Genomic DNA, 21,038 nt, shown 5'->3' on the forward strand with positions numbered 1-21,038 from the left:
GGTGTCCCTCGTGGGCCAAGATGCCTAAACTCTGAAGGAAAATGATATTATTCACTCTTACAAAAGTACAAAATATTACATGAAATACAGTAGAAAGTATAAAATGAATAAACAGGGAAAAACAATAGCTGAATAGTGAACGCAGAATACAAAATGGAGAATGAAGATATTCCCAAGCCATGAAATACATAACAGTGATGGAAGCAGAAATACTGATAAAATACAAGTGCTGGTAAGAGAATATTTTAAGAATAAGTAATTGAAAGAATTGAGAAAAACTGAGCTGAGTAATAAAATACTGAAGCATGACTGAATGACAAAGCCGACTGTGTACAGCTGTTTGAAGTACTATTTACAGGGTTGCTCGACAAGAGCGCTGGTCACACACGTGCTTCACATGCTTCACCAGGAACTCGTTCCTGAAGCCTCCAGGATGCGACTTAATTTCTCCCAGCGAACCTCTCCAAGCAGGCGTGCAGTTCCTGCAATATGTTTAAGCCTCCATAGGGACTGGGGCCAACTAAGCACCAGAAAGCTTAAATCCCAACTTTGCTTCCTTCTGTGCATAATGTGGACGAGATCCAGTTCATGGATGGGGCACTTTTACTCCACAGCAGAGCTGCTCACTTCAAGAAAAGGATCCAGCCAGGAGCCAAGGTGGTATGATGGGTGGCACTTTGGACTGGGACTTGGGAGATCCAGGCTCCAGGCCCCCACTCAGGTGTTAAACGCACTGGGTGACTTTGGTCCAGCAACTTTCTCTCAGGTTAACCTACCTCACATTGTTATTTGTGAGAGGAGGATTACGTGAGCTCACTTGGATTCCTGGCAGGAGATAAACGGAACACATAAATACGTAAATAAATTAGTGCCTTGTGGAACAGTTGTGTCTCCCTGCCAATTGTCACGGTGTGCAATTTAGCTCTTTGGGGGCATTTATTTTATTTTATTTTATTTATTATTTTATTAAAACATTTCTATGTCGCCCCTTGCCAAGGCCTCGGGGCGGCTTACAACATCGAATACAAAATACATTAAAACAATGAATGTAGGTGTGCATTCAGTTAAAAGAGTTATAGCTCACCTTTTCCCATAAGGAGAAGTCTCCAAAGCGGCTTACAAACCACCATTCCTTGCAACCATAGTTGTTACATGCCCTGAGTTGTCTCTGACTTAGGGGGACCACATGAACTGGAGACAGAGCTGAAATTTATGGAATGACGCGCTCTCTGGTGGGCAGCTGAAGAATAGCACCTTCTCTGAACGGTGGCTGGAATTCTTACAAAACCTGCAGGATACAAAACTGAAGGGGGCAGCTAACGGCCCCTCGGGAAATGGGAACTGCATAAAAATTGCCCCTCGTGGCATACTAAACCGGGATGCAACTAACAGCATGGAATTCAACAGCAACAAATGCAAAGTTTTTCATTTAAACGAAATATAATGCATAGTTATGGGATGAGGGCTCTCTGACTAGTTGGTCTACATGAAAAGGATCTAGGTTTAGGATTGGAGTCAGCTGCAAGCAATTAGCAGTGTGCAGATTTAAGCTGCATTAACAGAAGCAAAGTTTCCAAGTGACGAGAAGCAATCATCCTTTTTTTATTCTTCCCTAGTCAACCTCTGCTGGCAAACCGTCTCCAGTTCTGCTCTCAGCACGTTAAGAAATGCAGGTAACAGTAGAGCACTTTCAGGTGCAGGCAAGGAAAATGGTCAGGGTTGGGAAAAGAAGCCACCTGAGCTGGCTATGATTAACCTGGAAAAATGGACATGGCTGGCCAGAGAGCAGGACCTGTGGAGCCCTTCACACACCCAAAGGGGTTCCACAGAGGCAAGGGCAAAAGCCCCTTTCTCTGCTGCCCAGGAGACGGAAAGGTCCAGTGGTCTCCCATTCCAGGAAGGGAGATTTAGCCGAACATTAGGAGCTGGGTTGGCATCGGGGCTAGACATGACTGGGCACCTGCCAAAGTCCTGCAGCCCGGCAGGGACCACCAGCAGCAGAACCCTGGACTTGCTCCTCCTCCTCACTGCTGAGGGCGACTTGCCCGAGGGCCTTCCGGCTCTGGAGCCAGCCTGGACAGGCGCATGTGCACACACCAGAGCCAGTGCAGCATGGTGGTCGGACCACTGGCTGAGGATCTGGGCGATCCGGGTTCTCGTCCCCACTTGGCTGTGAAGGTCAGTGCACGCCTTTGGGCCAATCGCTCATGCGTCGCCTATCCCACCTCACAGGGTGGTTGTTGTGAGGGTAAAAAGGAGCTATGTCACCCACCCTGGATTCCTCACCAGAGGAAAAAAGGTGGGATCCAGATGCAATGTAATAACTATAAAAATAGAAGATATGTGATTAACTAGAGGAAATTGTCAAGTCAGCTGGATCCTTGAAAGTATGCCCATGAAATGTCTTATCATTTATGGAAGCAGGAAACAGGCTGTTCCAATAACAAAACCATTTCCTCTTTGGTGCTTGTGTGACAGAAGTGTCCTTGCCTAGGGATATTATAGTACGCAATTTCTGTATGTAACTGGATCATGAATTAGCAGGTAACATCTCCCATATCATAAAGGAACAGAGTGCCACCACGGAAATTCTGAGTTTACAAAATTCCTCATATTAACACGCAGACTTTAAATAGAGGACACTGAGATTAGATGTGTTTTTCATATTTTAATTTTTTAAAGTTTTACATATCAGTTTTACATCTGACATAAGAGAGCACTTTTTAAAAGTTTCAAAACAATTAAATTAAATAACAAAGGTATTTAAAATGCAGTTCTAGGAGCATTACCTTTTCTAACGATTAAGGGCACAGTTAAGGGAACAATCCAATGAGGGTATCCATACATGGCAGAGAGAACATGAACATGGATGTGTATTTTGGGAGAAAGAGGATCTCAGAGCTTCCATTACCATGAAAGAGGCAGTCGTTTTGGTCAGCATATTCTAATATGCACACCATTTAAAAGGTGCTTTGATTAACCTCTGGTGGAGACTAAGCCTATTAAAACTAGTTGTCATCCCAGCCAGTGCCCAAGTTCAGCAGCAATATGGGGCAGTGGAGGTGATCCGTTCTGCCTGTGGACTTCGTCAAAGGTGGGCTGACTTGACAGGGCCCCCTTGACAATGTCCAGAATTCAGTCCTCCTCCTCCTCATAGTTGCAGCTGTTGAGCCCACCTGCCTCCCAGACCACAGAGGTGGTGAGAGGGAGAAACAGCTCAGGCAGTCCAGTTCCTTGCTCTGCCCATCATGCAGGCAGGAGGTAGCAAGCATGAGAAGCCAGATCAGCTGGTGACAATGGCAGTCTCATTGAAAGACGCCCCCACCCCACCCTAGGGTGTCTTGCTCATGGGGCCTCCAAATGTTGGAGCTGGATGCACGTCCCAGACTACTTCGGGAAACAAGAAGCTCTATTAGAAGGGCCTCCGGTATGATCCAGCATGGCTGTTCTTAAGGGGGTTTGGTTTGTTTTTGTTTCTTGGCTTCTGATCATTATTACAATATCTCAATGTAAAAAAAAACTCTCTAATCCAGAGCATCAGACCCAGCTAGAATGGCAGCTGGGCCTTGTCTTGCAGTGTGCAGCTTAGCTTCCAGTGTCTCAAGCCCAAGAACTGACTCAAGCACTGAGAAGAGCTAAGCTGGATCAGACTTTGCGCAGACCCATGGGACATAACGAGATCTAAATTAGTCAGGACTAAGCACTGGGAGCTGCTTTATCTGCAGTCAGACATTTGGTCGCTCTGACCCGGTGTGGCTGATGCTGTTGGCAGTGGACTCTTTTTGTCCATAAACCTGCAAAGGACTGTGTCCTTAGTTGTACGTCCACTCCCCACTCCAGTTAAGATGCTGCCTTTTCCCAACGGCTTTAAAGAGAGTCTGCAATTTTTTTCCTTTCACAAGTGAGAGTTTCATTTAGCCTCTTCAATTGCTGTCTTGCGTTTTATCATTGGCACAAGTTGTAAATAAGTAAATTGTTATAGCCACCTCTTAATGGATGAGTGTGGGAAAAGGATTTTTGACAAAACTGGATAGGGTTAGGGTTAGGGTTAGGGTTAACCCTAACCCTAACCCTAACCCTGACAAAACTGGATAGGGAATTAGTCTGTTAGGTTTAGGGAACAATGACAGGCACATTTAGACAGCTGGCTGGAACAGGCTGGGAGTTGTAAGATTTTTTTTTTTTTTTTGGTCTGCTGAAACCTGTATACATTTCCTTGTTAACAAATTGGTTTTGATGAATTATTTACAGTTGTATTTAAATTATGTGTTATAATTAGCACAACTGTATGGAAAAGTGCCATATCAATGATCTAACTGAATAAATAACAATGTTCATTAAGATATTCCCATACTGCTATTGTGGAACTGAGGCAGAGAGATGCATTTATTTCGTGTCCCAATGGCTTGGGGCCAGGATACCCGAAGGAACGTCTCCTTCCGTATATGCCACCATGCCCCTTAAGATCGGCGGAAGAGGCCCTGCTCTGAGAACCCTCCCTAAAGGAGGTAAAAAGGGCATCTACTTGGAACAGAGCCTTCTCTATGGTGGTGCCCTCACTGGGGAGCATGTTCCATAATCTTATGGAACATGCTCCCCAGTGAGGTTTGCCTGGCGCCAAGCTTATACTTTTTTCGGCTCCAAGTTAAAACCTTTTTATTTAATCGTTATTGTAAAAATTAGTATTTTTATCATTTTATAGTCTCTTTTATTTGGTTTTGACTAGATTTGTTTGTTTTGGTTTTGACAATTTTATTATATTGTTCTCTTCCATCAATAGTTTTATGGCTTTAACTCATGTAAGCCGTCCTGAGATGCGATAGTGAAGGACAGCATACAAATGTTTTAAATAAATAAATGGCTGAAATAGGGGATATTTACACTAAGATTTCCTGCTTCATAGATTTGCATTTTAAGGTGAAAACTTATGCATGTTTAGGTAGGGAAGAAATCCCCACGACTTCTAGTATTCCCTAGCCAACATTTTGTTTACTGTTTACTGGAGCATGCTGGAAGCTGTAAGATTCTTCCCCCATGCATAGGATTGTGCCCTTAGCCACCATTTGAGCTCACTGGTCACAGTGGGATTTGTCAGTAAAGGTGCAATCCTTTGCATGTTCCTTAGATTTACATTCTGCCTTTTTCTTTCTTTCTTTTTTAAGAATGCAAAGCAGCCTATATCATTCTCCTACCCCTGCTCTCATTCGTATCCCTACAACAACAACCCTGTGAGGTAGGCTAGGCTGGACTGGCCCATAGTCACCCAGCTGGCTCCATGGCTGAGCAGAGACTTGAACCCAGATCACCTGAGTCCCAGGCTCTGAAAGGAAAAAAAAAAGACCTAGAACCCCAGCATGCCCTCAGGCAGCATGGGGCATGCTGGGAGTTGTATGCCTTTTCCACCCTCTCTAGCACGCACAGGCTTGTGCCCTTAACCGCTATTGGCATCAGTGAGATGCCTCACTTAAGATGGGGGAGGCCTACAACTCCCAGCATTCCCTAGGCACTACGCCTTGCTGGAGAATGCTGGGAGTTGTAGGCCTTTAAAAAATGTTGAAACAAGATTTGCCCTAGCCGCTTATATAGAACATGGGCATTAACAGCTGTCGTCTTTTACTTTCCGGGGAGTGAACTTTATTGCATATAGCGGGACTAACACCAGAGAAGACCAGCATAGCTGGAAGAGCACTTAGGGGTATCCCCTCAGGAGTCCCAGAGACTCCATGGGAGCGACTCCAAGTAGGCCTGCACGGAACCCGAATGTTATCAGGGGATCGGGACCCGGGGCTCCCCAGGCTCTTCCCTCAGCACGTCAGGGAATGTTTTTGCCTCATGTTTGCGCAGGCAGTTTTTGGCGGGGGAAGCGCCTCCTAAGGTGGCCAGTGCAGCCGCATCGAAGGAGCTGTTACTTTCATACTCCCTCGGGTCACAGGAGGGAGAACTCGGTGCGCCCACTGGACGAATGTGGGGCAACTAACTGCCCACTCCGCCCCGTACTGTAGACTCCATTTTTTTCTCTTTCCGCGCAAACAAACAAGTGGGGGAGGGGTAGACCATATGGGCGGGAAACTGTGTTTGCTTCTGATTGGTTCACGGCGTAGTTACTCGGTCGGTACCGCCTACTGTACGACGGCTTCTGTCTGTCACTGGCCCCAAGGCTTGTCCTTCCACGCTTCTCTTCTATGCGAGGCCACCCTTCGTCCCGCCTACTCCTTTCTCGCTCTTACGTGCCGTGTGCAAAGGAAGAAGGGGGGGGTTGATGGTGGTAAAAAAACAGCCGTTAAACGGGCCGCGGCTTCCTCGAGGAAGTAAGAAGCCGTAATTGGATTGGTCAAGGCGGGAGGTTCAAACTAGCATGGCTTGCCCTGATTGGCTCGCGGTGGCCGCGGCAGGCCAGGCTCCCTCCTCGCGCTCAGGCGGGTTATTGTCTCTTGACTTTCTGCGGCGACTCCAGCTAGGAATCGGGACCGGCCCTCACCGAGCAGCGACAGAACCATGGTGAGGAGCGGGCGGGCGGGAAAGCAATGGCGTGGGGCGAGCGGGAGCGCTGCGCGTGAGGAAAACAGCTGGAACGTCAGGCGGGAAGTCCTCGCTGGGCACCCAGCGATCTCTGACGCCGGCCGTCGGTGTCCTGCACTCGGGCGGAGGGAGCCCTAGCGAAGTGCGCGTTCCGCCGCTCCGGCGGCGTCCGGGAGCGGGCGACCCGAGTGAGCGGCGCCGGGCCGGGCCGAGCCTTCGCCTGTCACGGGACAGGGACGTGTGACCCGGAGCGCCTGTACACGAGAGTTGCCGGGCAGAGGAAGCGGGTCGGTCGCCGCTGGCGACTCCCCGCTTTCATTTGCGAGCCGCTCGGGAAGCCCCGCCTCCCCAGGGACCCCTGCGCCTCACTTTCTGGGGTACGCCTATTCCTGAAAAGTAAGGTGTGAACGCTCCCGACGGGTGTCTGGTGGGGTCACACTCGCGGGGAGGCTGGCTGGGGGCAACAGTCCTGCCGGAGCGGGGATACGCTTGGCGGAAGCCCTGCTCTTGAGTTGCGTAACGCGTGAAGTCCGGCTCGGATTCCGCGCGGGGGATCCCCGGGGGGCGGGCGCATTTCACGCGTCGTCAGAACGCTGCCGCGTGTGCCGCTGACACCCCAGGGGCCCTGCAGCTGCCGCCAACCGGAGGCCGGGGGCGGCGGCGGCCGTCCCTGGGCCGGCGCGTCGCTGCTCCGCTCGCTCTCCCGGGCGGATCTGCGCAGAGATTTCCTAGCAACGTAATACTGCCATAAACGTCAAGCCGCGGCGGGTTCACTTCCACGCGCGAGCGGCGGCCGGCGCTTGACGGGTCCCCCCAGAGGCGCCGCTCGCGGTGACAGCCCGGCGCCTGAGGCGGCGGCTCTCCTGGGCACGAGCTGCCGGCCGACGCGGGACGGCTCGCGGAGCGCCCAGGGCGGCGGGCGCCCGCGGAGTCCGCCGAAGTCCGTGGGACGTCCGCCCAAGTGAGCAGCGCCGCGGCATTCGAGCGGCGGTGCTGTCGGGCCGCCCGGGACGCGCCGTGCTGCCGAGTGGCAAGGCTTGGGGCTCCCGAGGGGCTGTTTCGCTCGCCTCGACGCGCCTCCCTCAAATGTGTGAGTTCGTTTGGAGAAATTGCTGGCTTCTGTTTTCTGTCTGCAGTTGTCAGCAACCATAAGGCTTGCATCCTGGGCTGAAGAGGGTTTCTAAGCTTCGTAGCTGGTAATACCCTTAGGCTGAGAGCTTTTGTGCTTGCAGCTCTGCTTTACTGCGCTAGTTTTCCAAACATGAATGCTGTTAAATACTTTGCTTGTTAATTCTGAAAGAGGGAATATCTTCCAGTGGGTGGGCCAATAAGGAATTTAGAACTTCATTCTTGCTCCATATCTGACATGTGACTTCATTTGTTTACCCTCTGTTCAGACTTTAATGTAACAGACTTTAATGTACATTTATTTATTTATTACATGTCTGCACTTCCTAATAGCCAAACTGCTTGTGCCAGTTCACAGTCATTAAAGCCATAAATACATCACAATGAAATTGATAGAGAGCCGGTGTGGCACAGTGGTGTGGAGTGCTGAACTGTGGTTCAGGAGATAGGAGTTCTAATCTCTGCCATGAAGCTCACTGGGTGACTTTGGACCAGTCACTGGCAGTTACGTACCTAACAATACTGTTGCGAGCATAAAATGGAGATGAGGATTATGTAAGGCACCTCATGTTCTTTGTAGGGAAAAGGCAGGTTAAATAAATAAATGAAAAGACAGAATTGAACAAACAATTTAAAGGTTTTTAACTACCGTATCAAAACCCTGAAAGACTAAAATCCTGGGAAAATAAAGTCTTCATCTAGTGGTACAAAGACCACAGCGTAATTGTCTGGTGAACCTCTGGGGACCTTATTCCACAACCAAGGGGCCACAACAGAAAAGGCCCTTTCAGTAGCTACCTATTTGGAGAAGGACTGCTGAAGACAGTCTTAGGGTCTGGGAGGAAATTATTCATAAGGTCTCAAGCTGTTAAGGGGTTGAAATGTTAACACCAGTATTTTGCGTTGGCCCTATTTTGAACCAGTTGAAGTTTCCGGACTCTCCAAACACAGCACCATATAAAAATATAACTTGTTCAGGGTTATAAATATATTCACATAGTTTAAAAGGTGAAAGTCATGTAGAAAGATGTGATTGTAAGTATTTGTATTAAAAAAAGTCTTAAGAATCAAATGTTCCAATAACATGGTAGTGAATTAGGCCTTTTTGCTCAGTGCACACCTGCTACTTGAAATGATACTTTTATATCTTGCCTAACAAATATGCTTCTAACCATGTTATCTCCCTTCTAAACAAGATTGTAATTGCTAAGTTTCTGACCTGATTGAAGGTTGGGTTGCTTGCAAAAATGAGCAACTTGGTTAATTTAATGGTTGTATGCAGAATTAACACTGTAAACTTCAGTGTAATCATATGTTTTCCCAAGTGTGTCAAGTGGTATTGTTTCACTTTATAAATGCAATCCTAAATATAGTTCCTCAAGAATGTTGCAGTGAACCTGGGAGAATAATTGGAAATAAACAGGTTTAGTAGTGTATGAAGACTTTCCTGTTGTATGGTTGTATCTTGCTACCTCATGAGTTTAGAATAGCAAACACCAGCCATTATTTGCAAATAGCACAACATTTGCTGGTACAGCAGCATTGGAGGCTGATACGCCATTTCATATGTAAAACTGGTAATTCATTGATTTAGGATGTTGTATTCTTTAGTGTTGTGCTCTAGTGTTGTGGTACTTGTGAGAATGTTTAGCTGCATAGTCTTAACAGCCCTCAGAAATGTACTGGGCTGCAACTCCCATAATCCCATGCTAGTGTGACTAGATGCAGGTGACAGGACTAGAAGTTCAACACATCTAGAGGGTACCAAGCTGAGGAAGGCTGCGTCATGATTTGTTTAGCCCCACTGAGTACCTACTATGTGCCAGATCTTCCAGGTAAGGCAAAAATTGGCAGATTAGCACAGACATATGTGTAAATTTAAGGGAATTGTAAGGCTAAAGAATTTTATTGTGTGTGTGAAAGACTCTCCAGACATTGAAACAGATGTCCTTGTTGAAAGGCAAGGAGCTCCCAGTCTTCAGAAACTTATTAGTTTAGCTGTGTTTCTTTAAAATGAAACTAAGACATGTAGAGTGGTAGTAAGTAATGAAAAAATGATCAGCAGAGGCATTAGAGAAGAAATCCTAACACTATAATCATGTGAGAATACTTAAGAAGAAGTAAGTCCCCATCAAACTCAGTGAAACTTTCAATTAACCTTACAAGCCTAAGACTGCAAGAGCTTTCTTAGGTACAAGAACATAAAGCATATAAATTTATTTATTTATTTATTTTTCGATTTATATCCTGCCTTTATCCTACAAAGGGCTCAAGGCAGCTTACATCATTCTCCTCTTCCATCTTATCCCCACAACAACAACCCTGTGAGGTAGGTTGGGCTGAGAGTCTGTGACTGGCCCAAAGTCACCCAATTGACTCCATGGCTGAGCGGTTGTCTGAGTCCCAGTCCCATGCTCTTAACCACTACACCACACTGGCTCTCATTGATGACAGTAGATAGGTTTTTATATTAATAGTGTTTCTGTACCAGTGTTTTTCCCCTTAATCCAGGAAGAGTCAGCATGCACTGTTGATGTCCAACATAGGAGTTTCTTTTTTAGGTGTGGCTGATACAAGTGGTTAGTCAAATCCTCTTTTTGGACTTGAGTTTTTTATTCCAAACTGAAATAACTGGTTTTCATATGCTAAACTTTAAAGTGTGTGTTTTTAAAGCAGATGCTCTAGACTAAAAAGTAGCTATTTATCCAGGTTTCCTGGTGACCCAAACCAGGAGAGAGTTTTCCATAGTCACAGGTAAAAAGCCCCCTTTGCACCTATCTATCTCCTCTGACAACAAGGCAACGTTAGGAAGAGACTCGAATTATCTTAATTGAACAACATACAAACCTATAGATCTACCTGCATATAAAAATACTTTTGACTCAACAGAACTTCATATCTAGTTTAGATCTTTGGGAAAACATGGATATATAGTTTGCAGCTTCCTTTTTAGTTGCATGAACAAGAGTTAAAAGCCTATTAACTGAAGTCAGATAATGCTGAATGCCAAAACAGTGCAAACAATCCCAACTCTTTATAGGTTTTTCTATGCCACACCTATCAATATCTTAAAGGTTTCAGACATGTTTGAACAGTATGCAGATAGCTCTACCCTAACTTTTGGGTTTCCCTGAAAATAACCTACTTTAGAATCTCTGCTTTACTTGAATTTTGTAAATAACAAGTACTCATGATATTTTTTGTCACAATATGTCCAAAGAATTTGACCTAAAATATTAGAAGAAAAAAATTAAAGTGCAATTCATGATGCAAAGCTTTCTTCCATATGTGATTGCCTGTACCTTAAGCCATCCTTGGAAGGCTTGCTTCAAGTGCCCCTTGCATTCTGAAGGTCAGACAATGGCAACAAGAGAAGAGTGCTTCATTGGTAGAGTCCCTGAATGAAATGGGGTTATTGTACATGAACCTGTCAAATCCTAGAATGGGGCCACAACTAAATAACTAAGATTGTTTCTCTATACCTCTATTTGGGAATATATCCTACTTGAATAAGTAGTACTTACAAGCAGACACTTCTATAGTAGAAGTTTTAATGTGGGAGAATTAATATCAATGATTTGACAAGGAACTTGCTCCTGCCAACCTCATAATTCAGCTTAAATTCTGCAGCCTCAAAACATACTCATATATGGGCTAATAAATATTTTTGTGCTTATTTTCATGACTGGGCTGTACTTCTTTATGGAGTACTGAACAGGTAAGAAAAAGCTGTGTGCCAGTAAAACCTGTACAAAAAAGCCAGTTACCATCTTTACATAATCCTCTGTAATCAAATGTCCAGGTGGACATGCTTTGATGTGAAATGGGCTCTATGTTGATATATCAAACAGCTGTCATTCACATAATTGCAGTGTCATTTCTGGGTCTGTCACATTCATGGAAAGGGTTGCTAGTCATTCCCTATGCATTGTCAGTTCATGTGAAAATTTCTTCAAGCAGCCTTATACACTGGAGTTACCACATATAGAAAAATAAGCTTGCTTATGTATGTGAACCACCTGTGCCAGCTTATTACTTTCCAAGGCCTTTTAAAATACAAGTCATTTTTAAAAATTGAGTTCTGTTTGGTAAACAAGTGGTGAAAAATGAAAAGTTCCTACCTGGTATTTTGGTGTTGGTTTTAACTCAGCATCTACCCGTCTAGTTTAACACAAAGCACATATCTGATTAGTGCTTTATCAAGCATGTGCATTTTAGATAAACTAGCTTAGCAAAATGAGTTGGGTAAAAGTATAAATTTACGTTAATTCAGGGCAGGGCAAGTTAAAACTAAAATACAGTAGCTTAAAGTCTTGTGCAAGATGTATATGACATTTAAATACACAGGGGATTTTGGTAGTAAGTAGTGCTAACATAACCATAAAGAAGGCTGAGCCCCGAATAATTGAGACCTTTGAATTGTGGTGCTGAAGAAGACTCCTGCGAGTCCCATGGACTGCAAGGTGATCAAACCAGTCAGTCCTAGAGGAGATCAACCCTGACTGCTCTTTAGAAGGCCAGATACTGAAGATGAAACTCAAATACTCTGGCCACCTAATGAGAAGGAAGGACTCACTGGAGAAGACTTATGCTGGGAACAGTAGATTGCAAAAGAAGAAGGGGACGGCGGATGAGGTGGCTGGATGGAGTCACTGAAGCAGTCGGTGTGAGCTTGTGGACTCTAGGGGATGGTGGAGGACAGGAAGGCCTGGAGGAATGTTGTCCATGGGGTCGCAATGGGTTGGACACAATTTCGTGACTAACAACAAGTGCTAACAGTTAAGAAAGTTAAGTGTTAGTTGAAAGTAAGTGTTCAGAAGTATGAATCCTTAGAATTGTAACCTAATAGATTTTATAAGGTCTGGTTTTCCATATAATCACATAATAAGTAACCTTTCTCAAAGTGTTCTCCAAAATATTATTGTTATTTTAACATGGAGTCTTGAATAACTGCTCTGAAAAACATAATTGTATTAGAAATATTCGATGCTGTTAGGACTATGTTTGAGATGGTGGGGGAGAAATGTCGCTACTAAATATTTCTGCACCCACATATTTTTAAAAGTGACAAGATAGGTGTTTTAAGGATCTTCTTTGTGATGTGTTAAGCAATAGTTCTAGCTGATCTTTTGTTTTCTTATTTAGGCTGGAGGCAAGGCTGGCAAAGACAGTGGAAAGGCAAAGGCAAAGGCAGTGTCTCGCTCACAAAGAGCTGGGCTTCAGGTATGTTCTTAATGTAATTTACATGTTTGTATTCATGTCTTTCTCTTCTAGATAAACCTTGGGGCCCCTTGTCATAATGCATTTCATTAAAACTAAGTAATATCAGTGCCCTGTCTTTTATTGGTCTTAAGTGTGGCTCTGAGTCAGGAGCCAGACAACATCCTGAACTTTCATTGTCATTGTCTGGATAAGAGGAGGCAAGAACAAAAAAGTAACTTAAAAGGAGGGGGGCATTTTCTGCTTTATTTCCTACTTTTGCAGAGGCAGAACTTCTTACATAGTACTCTCCCAAACAACAACTTTAAAAAAGTGTATATAATTGTAAGCAGAAAAGATTTGACCCTGCTCTGTCCTCTGCTCTCATACTTAACCTATTTAGGTGTATTGAATCACAGCCAGCTATGCCTTTGAGTGTCTTGAGCTGGCCTCAGGTTTAGGAGATCTGCACAAGAGGCACTTCAGTCTCTTGCTTTGGAACACAAAGAGATGTTGAGCATTTTCCCTCATTATCCCTATAACTGATGACTGGGTATGACTTGGAATTGAAGCTCAAATATTTTGAGATGGTGTCTTTCTTACCCATTATTACTTCTGAGCAGCCTCCATATTAGACTTCTCAAATATGGTGGGCATTATCTTGGATGAACATAACCCAAGTAAGCCTTTCAAGTCTCTCTAAGTCCTTAGTCTCCAACATGATGTGTGTGGGCAAAACCCAAACAAAAATCTTCATCTGGTACAAAAGGACACACAATTGGTTCCAGGTGAGTTTTGTTGGGGAGGGAATTCTATATCTGAGGGGCTGTAACCAAGTACGCCCTCTAGTCATTCCATTTCTTTACTTCAGGGCAGGGTACTTGGAGCGGGGCTAAGATGAAGAATGAAGGGTTTAGGCAGGCTCCTGCAGAAGAAGATTCAGCATCCAGCTTCTTGGCTGTTTGAAGCGGTGTAGGTTGTAAGTAGCATTTGGAATGGACTGGAGCCAGTATATAATTTAGGTATTAGTGAAATAAGTTCCCCCATTTGTTTTTGCACTAACTGATGTTTCCAAGAAGTCTTCAAATGTGACCACATGTACAATATATTGCACTATTCTGAATGGTTACTAGGGTTCAGGGGGAAAAGGTAAAAATAGAATATATTCTATCATCTTTCCATCCAAAGCAGTACTAGCTGAGTGGACCAATGATTTTCCTTGATGTAAAGCAGCATCCTTTTTTCCTGACTCCTTAAATAGAAGTGCAAACCTCCAGAGAATGTACTTTTAATTGTAAGATCTTCAGACAATTAGTTGAAAAGTTAAGGGTGCTAGTCATGAACCTCTGAAGAAAATCATCATACCCCATGGTTTCTATTCCAATGTTTGTATAAGAAGAAACTTAATCTTTCACAAGTCCATCTCCAAAGGATCTTTTATATGCTTCATCATCCATCACATGGCTCTCCACCAGATATGAAAGGAACTGGTAAAGGTTGTTGAAACAGTTCTCTGTTGTCCTAGAAGCTGGCTTCTCAGCAGTTCAGTCTGTCAGTTGAACCTCCCTGAAAGCTCATAAATGTCCTTAGACAAGTTTCACTTCTCCATTTACACCCAGTATGTTTTCATTTAGCTGTTTGAAGCTGAAAGACACACCAACTAGTGTTCTTGAACTATTTCATCCAATTGATCTCCATTATGTAGTGTTCTGTAAGACATCCAGATATGCTTCCTCACAGATATTCATGCCCAGGCTGTCTAGAAATGGGTCATCTCTTCATCAAGTAGAAATATTTCATATTAATCTTCCTTTAGGAGATGCTCAATCAAAGTCAGCTTATATACAGTTGTCAGGCCATAGCAGTCAACAGTACACTGGCTTTCTTACCTACAACTTGAATTTAGTTCTCTTGACCAGTGCTCACTTCTAGGTCTCCAAAACATGTGTGCTAAAGTTTAAAATGGTTTTACAGTCATTGTACCTTTCAACTGTAACTTGCCTTGGATGCCCTATTTGAGCTAAAAGGCAACTTAGGAATTTATGAATAAATGTTGCTTTTACCTTGAAATACTATTCAGGATAGCTTTTACAAGACAAAAATGTGTTGTGTAATTGAACATTCTCTGAGTGGTAAAAGACTTTGTGACATTTTTTCCCTAAGTTTGCTTTGTCTATTTCGCCTTGGAAAGATTGCCCTTTTTAAGCTGTAGTAGTTCTGCACTGCCATTTTTCCCAGTTCAAGAAATGGGGAAAGGTCTGCTGAACCCTGGATATTAGAAGGACCCTGAAGTATATTGCCTACACTAAATTTCTTCCATTTTGCCAGAGATACCTTAGCAACAGACTATCAAATGCAACTTTGGCAAGATATTTAATAACAGATGCATTAAAAGCACAAGGGGGATAGGTACTAGAGGGGGTGACTACTTTTTTAGCCTTCTAAACTAAAAGAATAGTTCTGAACTATTCACTAATAATTCACTATTGGTCACATGGAGACAGTTGGGCTTTGGTGGATGCAGTATTTGGTAAGATTGTTTCAGAGGAGTTGTCCGTCTTTACCTGTAATATGCACTGAGCATGTTTCCTCAGGACCACTTTTTTAATAAATGTATTAAGTTCAGGATGTCTTCTTGTTCCTGACTGAAATGTACAGTTGGATTATCCATAAATCTTGTCAAGAGCAGGAGGTCAGCCTGACCTCCCCGGCCTTTGGGAACTGAATTGGGTTTAGCTTTTCCAAGTGTTGTCTGAACTCCTAGGATACCTTTCCAAATACTAGATTTTGTCTATCTTAATGTCATGTGTGACTTGTTGGCATTTAAATCATGTTTTGCCTTCTTTAATTTCACTTATTTTCTGATTTTACTGGTTATAGCCAGGCGTTTTTGACATGTTTAATGTTTTGTGTGATCTTCCTTGGGGTTGTAACAAAGTTGCTTTGAACCACCCACCTATTCCCAGTGCACAAGCAGTCTTGTGTTCCTGACAAGAATTAAAGCTGGTTAACAAAATCTGTTTTTCTTTGAAGGAAAATATATGTTTAAGAAAAACAGATTAAAAAGAAAAAAGAAAATTAGCTCCTGTGAGTTATGAAAGACCATTTATACTAGGGATAACAGTTGGGACTATACTATGGGGTTTTGTTTTGTTTTTGTTTTTTTCATTTTTGAAAAAATGTTTAATAACTGCCCATTGAAATTCATTGGAATTTTATTAAGAGTGCTAGTTTCAAATACACAGGAAAAGCTGTTACGCTGCCTTAAGTGTATAGTGCATTACTTAATCTCATAAGTGCTCAAATCTTGTTTTTCCCTTTAAAATGTCCCTGTGGAGAGAAATGCTGGTTTGCCAACATTGTCAGTGCAACAGATGCTGTAGTATCTGGGCTGTGAAACCTTGCTTGCCCTCTGGAAAGCAGAGTGCATCACCATCTTCTTCCAGATTCCAGTCTGAGATAAAGTAGCATAAGAATGATATGCGACTTGGCTAGTCTGTAAATAACTAACTCAAGAATTTTCTGTATTAAGTGTAGTGTGTCTCTGTGTAAATATGCCATAGATCCAGACTGCCAGAATTCATTGTGTTTGGAAGTATGCGGCCTCATGCTTTGACTATGTCTGCTTTCAGTTCCCAGTGGGCCGTATCCATAGACACTTGAAGACTCGCACCACAAGCCATGGACGGGTTGGTGCTACAGCTGCCGTGTACAGTGCTGCAATTCTTGAATACCTCACTGCTGAGGTATGTTCTAAACATCAGTATTGTCAAACTGCACAATCTGAGCATAATCTGAGGCCTTGATAATGCATTAAGCTTTTCTGGTTTTGGTAGGGACCTGTAAATTGATATAACCTAAGACTTCCTGCTCCTGCCTTCTTTATAAGCTGTATATTAGTGGTCTGAATAGCATAATATTGCAAGAGCCTTGCAGTGGACACACCCTTCAGGTGGGGTCTTCTCTGATTCTTTCTGTGTATTATTTAAGTTGGTGCAGGTGACACACATGAGGACTCACCAGGAACTAGTAAAGAAGCGACAGCATGTGTGTCTCAACAAAATAAATTGTCTAGTACTTTCTAAGAAAGCAGAAACTCCTCAATTTGACTTAGGTTCTTTGCAATTTTAAACATGAGATCCGTTTGGGCTCTGAATATGACAGCAAAGCCTTCCATGAAGCCTTGGGAAATGAAGTCCCCTACTTGAAGTCAGACTTTTGCTTTTTGTTCCCCATTTTCATTTGCCTCTTTAAAAAGTATCCTATTTTTTAAAAAAAACAAGCTAGTTAGATTATTTTTGCAATTGCATATGAACATTTTCAAAATTACACTTGCATTGCAGTGGTATATTTAAGTATTATAAACACTCACATTCATGAGTGTTGAATACTCTAAATCAAACTTGCAGGAGATAGAATCAAGCTTTACAGAAAAAGACTATATTTTTTCAAGCAATGAGGAAGGAAGTTACAAAGGCATGCATTTAGTCAAAGTACCATTGAAATCTGTGAGACTTAGTCAAGATAAACAGGTCCCATTGATTTCAGTGAATTTATACAAAGTAGGATTAAATTCAGGTACAATCCAGTGTCTCTTACAATAATATAAAGGTCAGTCATAATTATTTATAGGACACTGAAAAAGCAGTTATATGAACATCTGTATATTTGGCTTCCCCAAAATCCATAACAGATTGTCAAACATTTTGCCTCCTTTTAAACTTAATTTCTTGAACTAGTTATTTGAGCTACATGGCAGGCCTAAGAAACCTATTCACTTATAAAAAGGACAGCTGCAGTACACCAGTTTTTGATGCTATATTTTTATCAGTGGTTAAGAATAATTTTATTAGGAACAGTAATTGGTTCAGCATAACTACTTGCTTTACTGCTGGAGCAGTAAAACTATTGGAATTAATAATAGTTTATAATTGTCTTCACAATGTAATAATTTGCTATTTTAAAGCAAAATTATTACAAGACATGTTCACTGTTTCAGTTTTGCTGCAGCACTTAAGCTGACATACCTTAGGAAAGAAACTTTAGTTTTAGGGGCTTTGTGTTTTTTTCTGACCTACCTGAATGAAAGAGAAAATAAATCCATGTGGCAATTTGCAACTTCATTTTTTCAAAGCCTGCTAATATTTTTCTAAGAGACTATGATGCTATTTCTTCCAACAGGTTTTGGAATTGGCAGGTAATGCCTCCAAGGATCTCAAAGTAAAACGTATCACTCCTCGTCACTTGCAGCTTGCTATTCGTGGTGATGAGGAGTTGGATTCACTTATTAAAGCTACCATTGCTGGTGGAGGTATGTATCCATCCTAGAATTATCAAAAAACTCAAACAGGAAATTGCAAACATTCTTGCAAAAATATTTAACATGCCTCCAAAATTAGCCCTTATAATTGGAGAATGGCCAATTAACACCAATTTTTGAAAAGGGATTTCGGGGAGATCTGGGAAATTACAGGCTAGTTAGTATAACATCTCTTCTGGGTAAACAGCTTGAAAACATTAAAGATAGAATCAGTAAATGTATAGAGGGACAATTCCTGCTGAAAAAAATCAGCAGGTCTTCCACAAAGGGAGGTCTTGTCTCATTAACATATTAGACTTCTTTGAGAATGTCATTGGTCCAGTAAATGTTCACTTGGACTTTCAAAAAGCTTTTGACAAAGCCCCTCACCAAAGTCTACTGAGCAAACTAAGCATTGTAAAATAAAAGGGGAGATTCCCCTTATGGATCACTAATTGGGTAAAGAACAGAAGGCAGAGGCTGGGGATAAATGCCCATTTTTTCCAGTGGAGAAAGGTCACCAGTGGAGTCCACAGGATTCTGTATTAGGCGTAAGCACTGAGTTTGCTGAGGACACTCAGCTTCTGGGGGTGGTTAAAACAAAGGGTTTGTGAGGTGCTCCAAAGCTGTGAGAATGGCCACCAAAATGGCCAATGTAGTTCATTATAAGCAGGTGCAGATGGGTCAATGCATGTTGAGGCAATCCCAACTGAGATCTGAACTAGCAGCAACTGAGCAAGAAAAAGATCTTAAGCTAGTGGTGGACAGCCCAGTTAAAATGTCAGCTCATCGCTCAGCTTCTGTGAAGAAGGCAAAGTCCATGTTAGGCATCGTTAGAAATGGCATAGAAAATAGAACCGCTAAAATCTTACTTCCATTTCACTGATCTTTGGTGCGACCACACTTAGAATATTGTGTTCAGTTCTGGTTGCCTTACCTGAAAAAGGATGCTGCCGAGTTGGAAAAGGTACAGAGAAGGGCCACAAAATGATCGGGGCTGGAGCAGGTCCCACGGGAGGAGTGGCTACGACAACTGGGACTGTTCCGCTCAGACAAAGGGCGAGTCGGGGGAGATGAGATGGAGGTGCTTAAAATAATGCTTGGTGTGGGGAAAGGAGGGAGGGAGACATTTCTCTCTCTCCCAGAACGCTTGTACCCGGGTGGATCCCATGAAGCGGGTTGGTGGGAGGTTCAGGACAGAGAAAAGGAAGTCCTCCTTCCCACCGCAGAGAGTCAAACGGTGGAATTCGCTGCCCTGGGAAGTGCTGACGGCTGCCAGTCTGGATGGTTTTAAAAAGGAGTTAGACTAAAAGGAATTTAGAGCAAACTAAACCCAAGTATAATGTTTAGCATAACATTAAAATTATATTTAATGTTAAGCCATTAAATATAATGGCAACCTCTCAGTTTTCATTCTGATGTATTTATAAGGAGTTTCTTAAAGAATCTCGTATATTTATTTATTTAATGCATTTTAATTCACTTTAAGACTGTAGTCTTCCAACTGTGATTTATAATACCAGATGCATTATCTTATCAGTGTAACAACTCTCTAAATCATTTGTGACATGCATTGACAAAAAGCATTCAGTTAAAACCCAAAGAAGGGAAATTTTTAAAAGTCTCTGATGCATTTCTTTGGACTAAAGTATATTTGTGTAGGCTTTTTAAATGAAAGTAAAAATTATTTCTTGCTATTATATTTCAGTATTACAGTGCATACTCCATTTCTAATCTACTATTCTCTTTGCAGGTGTAATTCCTCACATCCACAAGTCTCTGATTGGAAAGAAGGGACAGCAGAAAACTGCATAGAGAGGAGTTATGAAGAGCCCTCTTCCTCCCTGTCATTGTACTGTAACTGGGACAGAAGAAATATGGGGATATGTGGAATTTTTTAAAAGAAATAGTTAAATGGAAGAGCATAGACAATTGACTGTAGACTTAAAACATTTGTATGTTCTTTAGATTCAAAGTTTGGGGAAAAAGTACCTTGTTATGTGGCAGCAATTTGTGTGTTGATTGGCTAGGTTTCTCCCATGTGTTTTATACAAAAATGGAACTGATAAAACCATTTTTTACAAAACTTGTTCTTGTGTGTCATTCTGGTGTTAAAAGGTCAGTGCAGCAAAAGGCTGGTGCCCTAAAATCCTATTGAGAATTTTAAAATAAACTTCACAAATGTTAGACTTTAATGTGGCCATGTTTATGGTTAACTTTGTTTTCTTGTGCCTGCTGATTGATATGGGCCATTGTGTGAGCTCTATGAGGTGATCCGTGTCCAGCATTTAATGCAGAATCATATATAAAGTTATGATAAATTCTTACGCAATTGTTTTAACCTACTAAAGCCCTTCTAATGAACCCTGTACTGCATGAACATGAAAATGGGATGGTTGTCATAGAAAGTTGCAGCACTTACTCAAATTGCTCACTTGAATAACCCAGTTTGTTTACCATGGGTTGTCTGGGAGTGAGCGTTTTGGCCCCTGGCCACTTATCCAATTTTGCTTTGCTAAACAGGCTAGGAATGCCTTGTTTTTAGGTTGTTCTGCATGATATCTGAACCGGGAACTCTGGGTAGTTTTTAGTAAAATCTGGGTTGTTTCTCCATCAGTAACAAGGATTTCAGATTCAGGTATCTTAGAGAAAAACACAGGAACTTGTTAGCAAAGTGGAAGTGAGTGAGCAGTTAACAAACCATGGGAAGTGCAATTGTGCAAACTGCACCATTATTTATACTATCAGGAAGTGCTCAAGAGCATCTTTTGCTGCTGGTGACCTGCCTCTGGCTGGTTGACTTTGCACTGAATTTAGCCTTGTTCTTGAATCGGCACGGCTACCTACTGCTTTACCAATGCTGCTCTGGGCTATAATAGACAAGGTAGCAAAA

The 21,038-nt window shown here is 42.6% G+C and overlaps 1 protein-coding gene across 1 annotated transcript; it reads left to right on the forward strand.

The window, feature by feature from the left end:
* The first annotated feature begins 6,366 nt into the window (after nt 1-6,366).
* On the forward strand, nt 6,367-20,231 carry LOC123027128 (histone H2A.V). Its single transcript, XM_044437589.1, has 5 exons — nt 6,367-6,498; nt 12,793-12,870; nt 16,479-16,592; nt 18,028-18,157; nt 19,899-20,231. Exons 1-5 carry the CDS (start codon nt 6,496-6,498, stop codon nt 19,958-19,960), a joined length of 387 nt encoding a protein of 128 aa, XP_044293524.1. The 5' UTR covers nt 6,367-6,495; the 3' UTR covers nt 19,961-20,231.
* The last annotated feature ends 807 nt before the right edge of the window (nt 20,232-21,038 follow it).

Source organism: Varanus komodoensis, unplaced genomic scaffold (genome assembly GCF_004798865.1).
Source record: "Varanus komodoensis strain SLA01 unplaced genomic scaffold, ASM479886v1 scaffold30, whole genome shotgun sequence".
Taxonomy (NCBI): domain Eukaryota; kingdom Metazoa; phylum Chordata; class Lepidosauria; order Squamata; family Varanidae; genus Varanus; species Varanus komodoensis.